Here is a 13,608-nt window from a genome sequence, read left to right as displayed (position 1 = left end):
TATGCTTATGGATCCATGACTGAAGTATGAGCTCAAACTGACATAGCCTACCTTGTGCACAGAGAAAGCAAAAGCCAGATGTGTTTTGTATTCATACCATCAGTGTGCAGTTGGCGCATTGTGTGCTTAGTAGATGATGGCTTGTGTGTACTGTTTGATACGGAAACACCATTTTTACGAAGGTGTGTAGAGTTAATCTAGCTGTGTTTGCTTTTGCAAGAGAACTACAATGTTTTGATTATTGGGTGACAGGTTTTCTTATTTGTGTGAAGAGTTTTGCAAAATTAGCCAATAGTTACAAAAAATGTGCTTAAGCAATCAGAAAAAACTGTAAAAGATGCCTGAAACAAATTATTCTCAGGTCTTAGATGTGAAGATTTGCTGCTTTCCTTTAAATTATTGACTAGTTATCGCTTAGTGTTCATAAGACTTGATTAAAAACAGCAGGAAAAAGATGTAATGTAATGTTTTCAGTGACGCTGCGTGCAGATAAACAGAATCAACCTTTTGGGATTTCCTTACCTGAATGATTGAGCATGCATCAAGACGTTGATTTATTTTTTCTTTTTACGTTTATTTATACTTTTTTTTTTAATCAGCTGTTTGATGAAAATCTAGTGGCTGTATGGTGAGTCAAAGGTACAGTTTTTCTCATGTTAAATTTGGAACTATTCAGAAAATCAAAAGCATATTGTGGGATAATCTCAGAGGCAATATGTCAGTAATTACAGGGTAATTGATTCAGGTCTTTCAGAAATATGGGGAAATTATAGTTATAGATATTACTCTTATAGTAATATCACTTCTACAGTAACAGTAAATGGCAAATCTTCCTCTTACTAGTAGAGCAGTTTTTTATTTAAAGAAATACACAAAATAAATTCAATAGACTGGCTTTTTTCCATAACGTTTTATCGATGTCTTAAAATATTGAGTTTGTATTTCGTGTATTTTCTAATGTTTTAATATCGCTTTTTAATTTTTTCTAATTCCGATTTAGAACAATTAACGTATTAATATACTACAATAACGTTGTTGTTGTTGTTGTTGAAAATAATCATCATTATTGAGTCCAGCTGTTTTGCTGTCATATAAAGGCTGCACTCCTCGACCTGCCAACGATCGCGAGATTGAGGCCACTGCGAGAAGAACGGGTCCAGGCAAGGCATAGCAATATTCATATTTAGCAGCACGAGCAGCAGCAACAATAATAACAAGCAGTTTGTCCGGTTATGTAGGCAGGAGGAGAGATGAAACGCATGGTGCCAGCTTCAGCCAAAGACACGGATGGAGACACGGGACTGTGATCTGCAGGTACACGAGACGCCGCGCGCTGTGCTCAGGAAACACTGATAGCTAGGTTTATTAATAGCTAGCTAGCTAGCTGGCTAACGGTTAGCTTAGCTCGCGGAATGTTTGGCTACAACTGCTGTGGGATGATTCAGTGTGTGGTCGTCCTCTCTCTGACCACTTAAACCAGCAACAGCTGACTGAACACAGGCGCGACTGAGGGGCAGGTGCGTGGGCACGTCGAGTCTGTGGGGCTAACGGTGGCCAGCTAACGTTGCACGTCTTTAAAGAAGCTGAATGAGCACACTGCTAGTTCATGTTAGCATGCTAACGAGCCACCTAACGCTGCTGTGAGACGCTCTGTTATCAATAATCTGTAATCAATAATCAGGTGCTGGGGGAAGTGTTCGTGTCTTTTTGTCATTAAGGTGAAAGGTAACAGCGGTCAAAATAAAATGATACTAAAAACCGTTTTAATGATGTTTTTAGGAATCAAATGATCAATAAATCAGTTTTCGAGAACCCTGTGAGCAAACAATCTTTAATATACAAAAACTGGAACGTTTGGTCTTTGGACAGGAGTGTGCAAAAGTCTTACATCATCTGATGTCTTTATATATTGTAGGAAAAAAGGAAATGAATGTATGGTGCATTAAAACGTGTGCCAAGCATACATGGAAATGTAGTTAATAAGCCAAAATTGGGAGTGTAATTCTAGTGAGATTGAAAGTAAGTGTTTGGTGTGAGCGCCTTTATTCTTCAGCGTAGCCAGAAGTTTCTGTGAGGATCTTCAGGAATCGTTCTTCAGGCTTCATGAAGGATAGTCAAAGCTCTTTTGGATGTTTCTGCCTCTTTGTTCTGTTCTGTGTCAGGATGATCCCGGACTGCTTCAGTAATGTTGATCCATGACTGATAATACTCTACTATTGCTCTCTTCAGGCCGTGTTTGGCATCTTTGTCAGGCTGAAATCATTTTTCCCCGATGGTTTTGCACAGTTGATCAAACTCTGATGGTGCTTTTCAAAGATCTCAAACACCACTGACTAAAATGCAAATGAGAGCCTCCACTGTGTTTTATATGTAATGTGGCATAGCTCAGCCTTAACTCCCCGCTTTCCCTTAAGAACTGATTCTGGACAGCCAGCCCTCTGAGGCTGCAGTGAACGTTAGACGGTCAGCTGAAGGTCCAGATGCAAAAACACCATCTTGTCTTTCAAATCGTGATATCTTCTGTACTTTAGATTCAGCCACTGAAATAAGAACAAATGTATTTTTGTGACAGGCAGCTGGTGACAAAGAGCCTAAAGATCGAACTTTTTTTCCTATGATGTGTGGACACAGCACTGGTTCATCCCTTGAGTCAGGAGTCTTTTTATCTTTGAGTGATTAATAGGTCAAAGTTCAGAGTCTTAACAAAATCTCAGGTACAAGGACTGGACTGGAAATGAGTGAAATAAAAACTTTAAAAGACCTTCAGAAATCTGGAGGCTCCCAGTAAGCGAAATTTAAAGAAATGAGTGGCTTAAAACTTTATACCTGTACCTGTCGATACCGAATGCTTAAATGCCCTCAAACTTCAGAAACTGAAGATTTTTAGTTCAAAGTATGACACGTGCTTACGATGAGACATCTGTCATCCAAAAGACTTCCTGTTACAGCAGCCAAAACATTAAACGCAGCCTATAATAAAATCACTTCAAATGGAAGTTAAATAAAAAATGTAACAAAACTGAATCATATTCAAGAATCTAAAATAAGAACCAAACTCAAAACCCCTAAAATTCTTTGAGCAATATGAAGGAGCCACAACACGGATTCAACGATGACGCAAAGTTTTACATGACGAGTCTGAAGAAGGAAAAATTAAAAACTCGACGTTAGAAGGTAGACATGATCTCGAGAGGCGTCCAGTCCAACATGAAGGCACGATGAGTGAAATAACCGCTGGCGACATGGGCGGGTCCTGAGTTGACCCTGCCTCAGCTTCCACTTGATTACCAATGAGAGTGCAGAATAGCACTGATGGGCATGATGCTGTGGTAAATCTGGCAGCTGAATCCTACGACGTTTGTGAGCAAAAACGAAGCATGACTGAACCACTTCCTGTCTCAACGTCACCCTAATGTTAAATTTGCATCTGTGACAGTTATTTAAAAAAATTAACTAAAAGAAATCGCTCTTTCAAAATGATCAGATCAGTTTTATATTTTTATTAATCTGGATGTTGGGAAAATCACAGCAGGTATTACAAAAAGTGAAAGCTGAGCTCGCGATTCAGCGACGCCTCAAACAGATTGTCGTGTCGTTTCTACGTGTTCTGATCCCAACGGCGCCACTGTTCACCTGATCGGCGCTTCATGTGTGGGTCTGTTTCCTATAAAAAATATTTGAATCACAAAGATTTTCAGACATTAAAGGCCATTGTTGATCTCTGGCATGTTCGTCATGCTTCAACAGTTGCAGTGTGCAGACGCTGTTTCTGCTCGTGTCACTAACGTTTTTTCCCTTCTCTAGGATGTGGCGGCGCTCCTGTCATACAGACAGACATTGAAGAAGAGGCGGACCTTGTGACTCGTCTAACCTCAGACGGCACGTTTCCTGTGTGGGAGCCTCTTTGGTTTTTTCTGGCTGAAGTCTTTAGTCTCATAAATAATGTAGCAGAAGTTTGACCGCCTCTAAACGCCGTCGTTATCGTGGTTTGTTGTTTGTTCTTCTCCCTCGATGGGGCAGAGCTTCACCCTCGTTTGTAAATTGGTAGACTGATGTGGTGCAGGTGCCCCCCCACACTGAAGTAATCTGACTGATCATTGAGCCCCTCGGCGCCTCACGCCTTTCAGGAGGATGAACGGCTCCCTTTTAACCCCACCCAGCCCTCGGGCGGCAAACTCCTCCCCTTTACCTCCATCTCCCTCCCCCTCTCCTTCCCCGCCCTCTCCTTCCCTGCTGCCCTTGTCCTCGCGCCCTCCCCCTCTCCCTCCGCTGATGAGCCCGCCATCCCAGGCCCATCCGTCCTCGCTGTCGGACACGCCCACGCCATCGCCCTCACCTTGCTTGAGCTGGACCGAATTCTGTGAGCTCCACGCCCGCGTCGCAGCCGGCGACTTTGCACGTCACTTCCGGGCGTTTCTCTTAGAGAACCCGCACTACTCCGCAGACTCTGCCGCTGCCTTCTGCCGCCGCTTCACCGACCGCTTCGTTCGCCATTTCCAGAGCGAGCTGGAGGGGGCTCTCCCGCCGAGCTGTTCCTCTGCACGGGATGAAATGGTGAGCTGGGCTCCCCAGTCAGACGCTACGTCTCTGGAAGAGGAGGCGGTCTCGCCGCTGTCCACGACTGGAGGGGCGGTCCCCCTGTGCCCTCCAACTAACACGACGCGGGGCACGAAGCCAGCGCCGGCACGTCTTGTGTTGGAGAACCGTGGCGGGGACAGGTTTCAGGATTCTTATGCCCACAGCCAAGTCATGCCTCCATCATCTTCGTCATCGTGCTGCTCTTCCGTAGGAGGGAACAACGGGAGGCGTGAGGAGAGTCGAAGCGTGGTGGCTCCAGGGAACGGCGACGCGCCTGTGGAGGAAGAGGAGGACAGCTGGCTCGGGGCGGCGTCCGTCGGCGAAGAGCTAGAAGAACGGGAAGCGGACTCGTCAGAGGTGGACAACGCAGACTCCTCCCACACTCCTCAGAATCCACCCTCCTCAGTCACTCCTCCGCCCGGCTCCAAGGTGAGCGGCACGCCTGGCTCCTCCAAAAACAAGCTGAAGAAGCGTTTCTCGCTGCGGAACGTGGGGCGCAGCGTGCGGGGCAGCGTGCGAGGCATCCTGCACTGGCGCAGCTCCTCCAGCGACGCCACGCAGGCGCAGCTGCCCTCCAGCTACAGCTACACCATGGGCGTGCAGGACACCTCTAAGAGGACCTCTGGCACTCAGCCTCCTACACCCACCTCCTCCATGCCTGTTTCTCTGTCCATGCCCCTCTCGCTTCCTCATTCCTCCTCCTCCTCACTGCCCCCTTCGTCGTCGAGCAGCGCCACCTCCCTGTCGTTGTCAGAAGCCGCTCGGGATCGGCGGCGGAGCAATGGCGAAGGAAGCGAGAAGGAGAAGTGGAGCCATCGTCTGGAGAAGCTCAGATTGTCACGATCCCCTCCTCCCGTCCTCACCTCGACCGCCTCCAGCTCGCACTCTGCAACGCTGCCTCCGAGCAGCGCCGCCGCCATGGGTCCTCCGAGGAAGGTGGGCCGGCTGGTACGGGAGGGCGGGGTGAGTGTCAGCTCATCCAGTGACGAGTGGAGCGGCAGCCACGGCTTCTCCGGCTTCTCCTTCGGTCTGCTGCATCACAGTACGGACAACAATCCTGCCTCAGCGCAGTCTCCTGGAGCACAGCCGCCACCGGTGCAGTCTCTCGCCAGCGGGGGGAACGTGCCCTGGAGGGGAGGACGCTGGCACAAATGTCGGCTGGTCCTCCGAGAGCGGGACAGAGAAGGTGGCGAGCGTGGAGAGGAGTACTACCTGGAATTCTTCATCCCACCCAAAGTGAGTTCTGAGTAAACCTTTTAACTTGTGTTGGTGCTCAAAACAGGTCAAAGAGAAACGACTCGAATCTTTATTTTCTGACTCGATGAACATCAGCAGCAGAATCATTAAAAACGATATTGCAGAAAAGTAGCTTAAAAATCACACAAGCTCAAACATCAGTATGAAAAGTGGTGTCAGTGTCTAAATACTGTTTTTATTTGGTCTTCTGAAGCTTTGAGGGTCACAGGAGCCTTTAAAAAGTCCACAAAGGTGACAAAGCTTCACTTCCTGCCATCAACCCTACAACAGCTAAATGTGTTGAGCCGTCAGTCGATTGGTTCATTAGTCAGGCATATGAAGCGGTCAGCAGAATAACTTGTAGCTCAGCCTGTCCTGGTTGTTACTGGTCAGGAGTGGTAGGACTGCCAGTGTCACCATCACCCACACTTCTCCAGCTGCCTGAACACGACCTTTGACCTGCTGCTAAATTGTGTGGCTGTATAACTAAACGGCAAACCTTTTGTCTCAGTCATCGAAGCCTCGGCTGACTGTGCCCTGCTGCGCCATCGTGGATGTGAGGAGCACCACGGCGCTCGAGGTCCCCGACAAGGAGAACACCTTCCTGCTGCAGGTAACCACGCCGTCAACCATCGGCTCTGATTCTTATGTCTACACAAACAATCACGTGCCGGCCTCTCAGTGCGTGTATGCAATGTGCAGAATGTAGTCTGTGAAAGCTGAAGGCGTACCACATGAACACAGGCCGCTTCATTGTTTTAGCCGCAGGAACTAAACCAACAGGAAGAATGTGACAATCCAGAGACGTGCGAGCGAAAGCAGGTCGGAAGAATCTGGCGTCTTTATTTTTGTGGAGCATAAATGTGGTGAAGCTGAGCATTGACTCAAAGCAGCATCAGTGCACAGTGGGGGGTTTCCACTGTGCAAGTAATCTGTTGGGAATGAGGGGGAGGGGCCTAAACTGATATTAGGAATCGAAACGGTGGCGTTTTCATACATGAAGGTTTCACTGAAACATGAAGCGCGTTCTCTTTCTGCTCTCAGCTGGACGGGACGACGCAGTACGTGATCGAGACGCGAGACGCCGTTCAGATGAGGGCGTGGCTCAGTGACATCAGGAACGGCATCTGTCTCAGGTGAGCAAACACAAAGCAGCAGTGGCATGCTGCCTGACCAGCTCCATATGTGGTTGTGGGTGTGGCTATAACCACGTTCTCCCTCCCACAGTGAACAGGAAGATGTCGAGGGTGTGTGCGGGGGGCCGTTGGACATCAGCGGGACGCCTGAGATCGGTGACCGCCTTTCACAAGGTGAGCATGGAGTGTGAGTTTACTGAACATGGACCCCCTGATGTTCTTGTACATCTAACACACACATTGCATAAAAGCGTTTGACCATCTCCGCTCGTTTCTTCACATCAGTGTGTTATGGTGGGATCGGAGGCTCCTCGCCTCTGATGGATCCTCTCCCGCCTGAGCTGCCACCTCGAGCGCCTCTCGATGAACCAGATGGCCGGATTCACGGAGGGGGCGGGGCTAGTCTCGGCACACCGTTTGCCGAGACACCAGACGCCACGGGTGAGTCTGACGCAGAGATTTGTTTTGTTTTTTCAAAAATATTTCTGTGACGCCTGAAGAATCCTGATGCATCTGCACATGTATGATCCACATCCAGCTTGAGCCTCTGCTGTTTCAGGTGGCGTGCTGTAGGTGTGTAATGTGGTCACGTGCACAACATGTAATGATGTCAGACATGCATCAGAATATCTACACAAACAGTTGAATCAGCTTTGCTAAATGTGGAGTAGATTCTTGTCTCTGTGTAGAGATGTGATGGCGGTATATCGATGCTGTGATGTCACAGCGTGATGACCTTACTAGCTTTAAAGGTTTACACAAACCCTTCCTCCACTCAGGGTCTTTCCTCTTCTCTGACGTGACGCCGGTTGAGGCGGTGGAGCACCCGCTCAGCGAGTGTCAGTGGTTCCACGGCACGCTGTCCCGCCTCAAAGCCGCTCAGCTAGTGCTGGCTGGAGGCCCGGCGAGCCACGGCGTCTTCCTGGTCCGTCAAAGCGAGACGCGGCGCGGAGAATACGTCCTCACCTTCAACTTCCAGGGAAAAGCCAAGGTGAGACGAGAGCATCCCGGCAGATATTAGTCTGATTACAAAGAGGATCTCATGGCCGTCCTGTTTGACAAACTGGTTCACGTTTGGGTGACATGATGATGCGTACGCTTTACACGTGTCGTTGCCTTCTTCCCCGCAGCACCTCCGCCTCTCGCTGAATGAGGACGGTCAGTGTAGAGTGCAGCACCTGTGGTTCCAGTCCATCTTCGACATGCTCGAGCACTTCCGCGTGCACCCGATCCCTCTGGAGTCCGGCGGCGCCTCCGACGTCACGCTCATCAGCTTCGTGGGAGCTACCGCCATTCGGCAGCCAGGTACGAGTGAGAGCACCAGGTGTTCCCGGCGACTAATTAATGACAAATCAGACGAGACTTAAAGGAATGAGTTTGAATCTCTGATCATGTAACAACTGTTATGACATCACTGATGCTGTCTCACCATGTTCAGAAATCATTATTCGTTGGGATTCAGGCGTTCCTGTTCTTGGAATTTCCATTTAAAATTAAACTGGATGAAAAGTGATTTTAAAAGAGCTCTGAGGAGGCAAGGGGTTGCAAAGCAACTTGCAGATGTGCAGCTGCTGGAAAAGTAGGCGCTGTGTCTCCTGTGGTCAGCCTTGCCGTCGCTTAGCAACAGTGTTAAGTTGCATCGGGTTGAAACTGCTCAGTCAGGTGTGCAGACACCTGCAGAGCCCGGCGGTCACCTGTAAGGTGTAACCCAGCTGGAAGCAAACCTGTTTAACGTGTTCGTCTGTGGATTTTACACAAACCCCGCATGACCTGCCCGCGTCACGTTAGTAATGCCACCAACACGTCATGTGTTCCCTCCTTCCTGCAGACTACTTCCTGTTCTGTTCATGTGTAATCATCATTTATCGTCATGTCTGCTGGGATGTTTATTATACCGATGTTGATGTCCTGCCAGTAAAGTCTCCAGATTACATATTTTAAAAGTTGTTGTTTAATTGCTAAATTTAAAAGGTCCTGATGGCTGTGACCTCTGCTGTGACCTCTGCTGTGACCTCGGCCTGGCAGCATGAAGTCTCACCTGCTGAAAATAAGATCCTGGCGTTTTAGTCTCAGCTAAAAATGCTTTAACGACAGCACGAGTGTGACGGGGAAACACCGTCCGATCCAGAATCAGAGCCTGAAAACATTGTTTGGGTGGTTTGATCGAACGGGAGTGCCGTCACACCTGTGAGGAGAAACTCCGCCCACCTCCACCCCTGCTCCATCTGTCCTGTGTTACTGCACCCATCGCTGTTCTGACCTCTCTGTTGTTGTCTTGTATCCGTTGGCTCGCCCCTTGCAGGCCGGGACAGGGCGGGCAGTCGGCCTACAGCCTGTGATGTCATCACCACGCGCCATCCTGACTCTCCATCAACCCCCATCTCTGACTGTGTGTAAGTGAGACCGGACTCGGCTGAGAGAGAGAGCGAGGAAGTGAATGAACAAATGATGTGTTTGGGTTTTAGTTTGGCTCTGGTCATGTGACACTCCACAGCCAATCAGGAGAGTTCAGTGGCCTGAATAAATGGCAGCTGTACTGGGGGAGGGGAGGGGATTTTTAGGATAACTGCCCAAAATTTAAAAGAGAACTTTGAATATTTTGCGGGAAAAATCTGAGTTTAGAAGAAAACAGGTGAGTTTCAGAGCGAACAACATTTATATCATTTATAAAGCCCGGCCTGACTGAGTGGATGAGCAGTCATGTGACCTGTTAGCAGGAGTAATGACGTCAGCGTGGCTGAAGCAGATAAGGTTATCCTGGTTATGTTCAACTTTAGTTTCAGGTGTGTGTGTGTCCGTGTGTGTGTCCGTGTGTGTGTCCGTGTGTGTGTCCGTGTGTGTGTCCGTGTGTGTCCGTGTGTGTCCGTGTGTGTCCGTGTGTCCGTGTGTGTGTGTGTGTGACCGTGTGTGTCCGTGTGACCTTGAATTGGACTGCCTCCATGACTCCCATGGACTTGACGACCGCTGACTCCTCCCACCTAACCAGCCACTCACTGTCGTCTCTCTTTGTCTCCCACCTCTCATCTTCCTCTCCTCCGACTGTTTCACTTTCGGCCTCATTTCCTCCTCTTCCTCCCCCCTCCTCCTCTTCTGCCTTTATTTACACTCTTCTCCCTCTCTTACCCCCTTCCCCTTTTCTTCCTTTTCTCCTCCTCTCCTCTGTCCTTGCAGACTTGACCAGCAGACCCCGTAGCCCTCCTCAGCCTCCTCCCCTGCCGCCGGGCCGCCCCCCGCCCCCGACTCCGCCCCAGGAGAGAGGAAATGAAATGGAGGTTGGAGCAGCAGCAGCGGTGTCGGCAGTGACAGTCACAACCACAGGAGGAAGTGGAGGAAGTGGAGGCGGCGTGGAGGACTGGGAGGAGAGGGACAGGGACACGCCTCTCCGCCAACTAGAAGCTGCAGACGGAGAAGAGAGGGAGGGAGCGAGGGTGCCCCGAGCCATCGATAACCAGTACTCCTTCTTCTGATGGAGGAGGAGGCGTATGTGTGTTTGAGTGTGCGTGAAAGTTGGATTGGATGAGGCGGCGTACATCATAGCCATTCATAACCAGTATTTTAATTTTGTTAGCGAGGAGGAGGGGGAGGAGTAAAAGTACTAACACTATGTGAGAGAGAGAGACGTAGAGGCGGGTGAGTGCAGCTTTACGACACTAACGAGCGGTACATTTCTTTATAGCCAGATAAGCTTTGTTTTGTTTTGCCGGTACGCCTCGCAGCAGGCTCAGCCCTGACGCCGGCAGACCCGACGATACCTCACAGCGGTCCTGTCAGGACGGCACACGCTAGCCAGAGGCCAAACATGCTACAGATATTCCTGCTTTGGCAGCCAGACCCGAAACATCGCGGCGCCGCAGCAAACCGAAAGCGACGGAAATGTTGACTAAAAATGTAGTTTCTGAAGCCGCGCTCGGCCAGGTAGCAGTTTATGAACCCCACACTAACATTTAAACTCCGCCCACACATGTGACTGCTCGTATTAATACTACAGATGATGTTAACACTAAAGCCACTATTTACGTTCACTGCTTCACTTTCACAGGTCTTAGTTTAAATGGTGGAATCACGTTTTTCCGAACCTTCGTCCCAAACAGTCTGTTTTTAGCGTCGTCAGGACGCCGAGGTGCACGTTGTCGTTTCACTGTGGCGCTCTCACTGAGCTGACGGTACGTTCAGCTGCTGCTATTATTTATTCTAGAAACGCCTTTAAAGCAACACGATGGTGACGTCTGCACCGGGATGTTTGTTGGTCGGTGGTGATCGGATCCAAGGAAAAACACTGACTGAATGTGAGGCGCCGCAGGCTGACGCCTTCATCAGACTTACTTTCATTAGTTCTTGAAGTCTGAGCATGTTTTGGGTTCGTTTTATTTTCACTTTTGGACACAAATCGGTGCGTTAACTTTTTATTATATTAAACGTCGTTATTGCCAGTGTGAGACTGTAACGATACTCGCTGCTGTTGGACTGAGTCTGCCAATCATCACCTTCATCACGGGGGGGCGGGGGCAATGTTCGGTGAGCTGCTTGTCACTTCCTTTAAAATGTCACGTGTAAGTTTAGTTTGGCCTGTGGTGTCGGCATCATTCTTAGTGGACTCGTGAGCTTTGTTTTAATTTAGCTTAAAGTCAGACTTTCTTGACTCGTACGTCTTTAACAAAACGTTGCTCGGTCTTAAACGGACATTTTTAAGTGGAGTCTGAGTTCGTCAGCATTAAAACATCAGATGTCATCAGTGGCGTTTGGTGCGGCTCCTCAGATTTTTGTTTTTCAAATTTAAATGCAGTTTTTGAGAATTTTAATAAAATTTTAATAAAGCCATAAATTGGCACATTTACAAAATTTAATAAAATTTTATTTATATAGCACCAAATCACAACAGTCGCCTCACCGCACTTTATATTGTGATGCATTCATGAGGTGACGAATAAAAATCGTAACGTTTCCCTGCAGCGTCCGTCACGGCTGTTTTAAATTCTTAAACGTGTCCCAGGCCTGTGCAGCTCAAACTCCTCGTCCACCGCGGCCCACGTGGAGCCCGCTGTGACTCTAAGTGGGCGGGGTCAGTGAGACGCTGTGTAAGAAAGTGTAACCATGTTTAAAAACCCCTGACATGTTAATGTAAGGAAAAGCGCACATTCAGCAGCGTGTCTGTTTTTCTACATGTTACACTGATGTTGGCGTGCACGTGACGACGCTGATGTCGTCGTTTCTGTAGCAGTTACTGAAGACGCGCAGCTGTTCTCATTTCAGTTTCACGTAGTTTGGTGCGACGTGATTGGCCGCGGTCATTATCAGCAGGAGAAGCTGTAAAACTAAAATCTACACCACCCTCCACCTTCTCCAAAAGCATCCAGTGGGCCAGATATGACTCTGCTGGGCCAATCCTGGCCCCCAGGCCTTATGTTTGACACCCCTGATTTAGAGTGATATTTAATTTTTTTAATTTTTATTTTTTCTCACTAGTGACCATTCAGGCCTCCTAGAATGTTTTAACTTTCGTAAATAACGACGTGCAGTGACATCATGTGCACCCCCCCATCGTGCTGCGCGATCAGTCGCACCTTTGGGACGTACGTCCTGAGCAGTAAAGTTTATTTTCTTTTAAAGAGTTTGGTTTGGCGCCGCCTGAGAGGAGGCGGGTCGGGTCTGGATCAGGCAGGAAACATTTACCTCAGTCACTCAGCAGCATCACTCGGTGTAAATGTCTCTCTCTCTTTCTCTCGCTTTTTCTCTCCGACGCTCAAAAAGCATCTGATCTCAGAGCTGATGGTTCAGCACCAATAAGATGGAAATAATAAAACTCTGAGGGTCAGAGTGATAGTATTACATTTGTCTTTGTTTCGTACGCTTCATGTTACACTTGTTCCGACTCATCTTGTGATTCAGTTCAGATGTTTGTGCCTTTTTACGTTTGGGGATAAAAAGAAGGAATGATGACGATATAGGACTCGTTGTGCAGGTGGCGGGATCCCTCGCCCTTTTCAGTCTGTTCCCCCCCCCCCCCCCCCCCCCCCCCCCTCCTCTGCCTCGTCCTGCATCATTAAAATTATAGCAGCAAATGTCGATGAAATACTTTTTCTCCTTGTGCCTTTCTGTGTCGTCTCATCACCTCTGCCTGCATCTGTCGCTCAGTTCATTTACTCATGTCATAGCCCACCCAGTCTCGCTCTGCTTTCCTTTGCTCATGTACTCGTCTGATCATCATCGCCATCATGTTCTGTCCTTTTCTCAGTTTCAGAACTCTTTGTGCCTTTCTCTGTCTCTTTCTCTCTTTGCTGGGACCGTGTGTTTGAAGCCGGACGGCAGCGTCTGTCTGGCCTGTGTGGTTAGTTTCAGGTACTACATTGAATTTAATGATATAATATAAATATAGTGAAACGTACTGCTGTGTCTGTGGTCTTTTTTTAAAAAAACCTTTCCTGGGTTGTTATTGTGGTTTTATTAGACGTTGATCAAATATGAGTCGGGTTCATCCAACTTTAAAAAGCTGACAAAAATAATTGGTCTGAAATTTTCTTAAGTTGCTCCACAGCAGATTTAAGACCAGATGATCAAAATCCCAGCAGTATATTTAATCATGTAAATCAGTGTTTTACTGATTTAATCTCACTTGTTTTTTATTACATTTAATTGTAGAATGTAGTTGCAGTGCCTGACA

General features: G+C 48.2%; 1 protein-coding gene across 2 annotated transcripts; it reads left to right on the top strand.

Annotated features, from left to right (window-relative positions):
* The first annotated feature begins 1,130 nt into the window (after positions 1–1,130).
* On the top strand, positions 1,131–13,332 carry sh2b1 (SH2B adaptor protein 1). Of its 2 annotated transcripts, XM_026163901.1 has the most exons (10): positions 1,131–1,314; positions 3,805–5,814; positions 6,326–6,427; positions 6,859–6,950; positions 7,042–7,124; positions 7,236–7,391; positions 7,730–7,941; positions 8,081–8,255; positions 9,253–9,343; positions 10,122–10,193. In XM_026163901.1, exons 2-10 carry the CDS (start codon positions 4,132–4,134, stop codon positions 10,141–10,143), a joined length of 2,616 nt encoding a protein of 871 aa, XP_026019686.1. In that variant the 5' UTR covers positions 1,131–1,314; positions 3,805–4,131; the 3' UTR covers positions 10,144–10,193. The 2 variants fall into 2 exon arrangements, with proteins under 2 accessions (XP_026019686.1, XP_026019685.1); XM_026163900.1 differs by lacking the exon at positions 9,253–9,343 and having other exon boundaries at positions 10,122–13,332.
* The last annotated feature ends 276 nt before the right edge of the window (positions 13,333–13,608 follow it).

This window comes from Astatotilapia calliptera, chromosome 4 (genome assembly GCF_900246225.1).
Source record: "Astatotilapia calliptera chromosome 4, fAstCal1.2, whole genome shotgun sequence".
Taxonomy (NCBI): Eukaryota; Metazoa; Chordata; class Actinopteri; order Cichliformes; family Cichlidae; genus Astatotilapia; species Astatotilapia calliptera.
This window is presented reverse-complemented; position numbering and strand designations above follow the sequence as displayed.

Bases quoted from the DNA above. Each gene is read 5' to 3' on its own strand.
- sh2b1 (XM_026163900.1), top strand. From the start codon at position 4,132: ATGAACGGCTCCCTTTTAACCCCACCCAGCCCTCGGGCGGCAAACTCC. The intron at 7,125-7,235 runs GTGAGCATGGAG...TCTTCACATCAG, and splicing joins CGGTGACCGCCTTTCACAAG to TGTGTTATGGTGGGATCGGA. The intron at 7,392-7,729 runs GTGAGTCTGACG...TCCTCCACTCAG, and splicing joins CGAGACACCAGACGCCACGG to GGTCTTTCCTCTTCTCTGAC.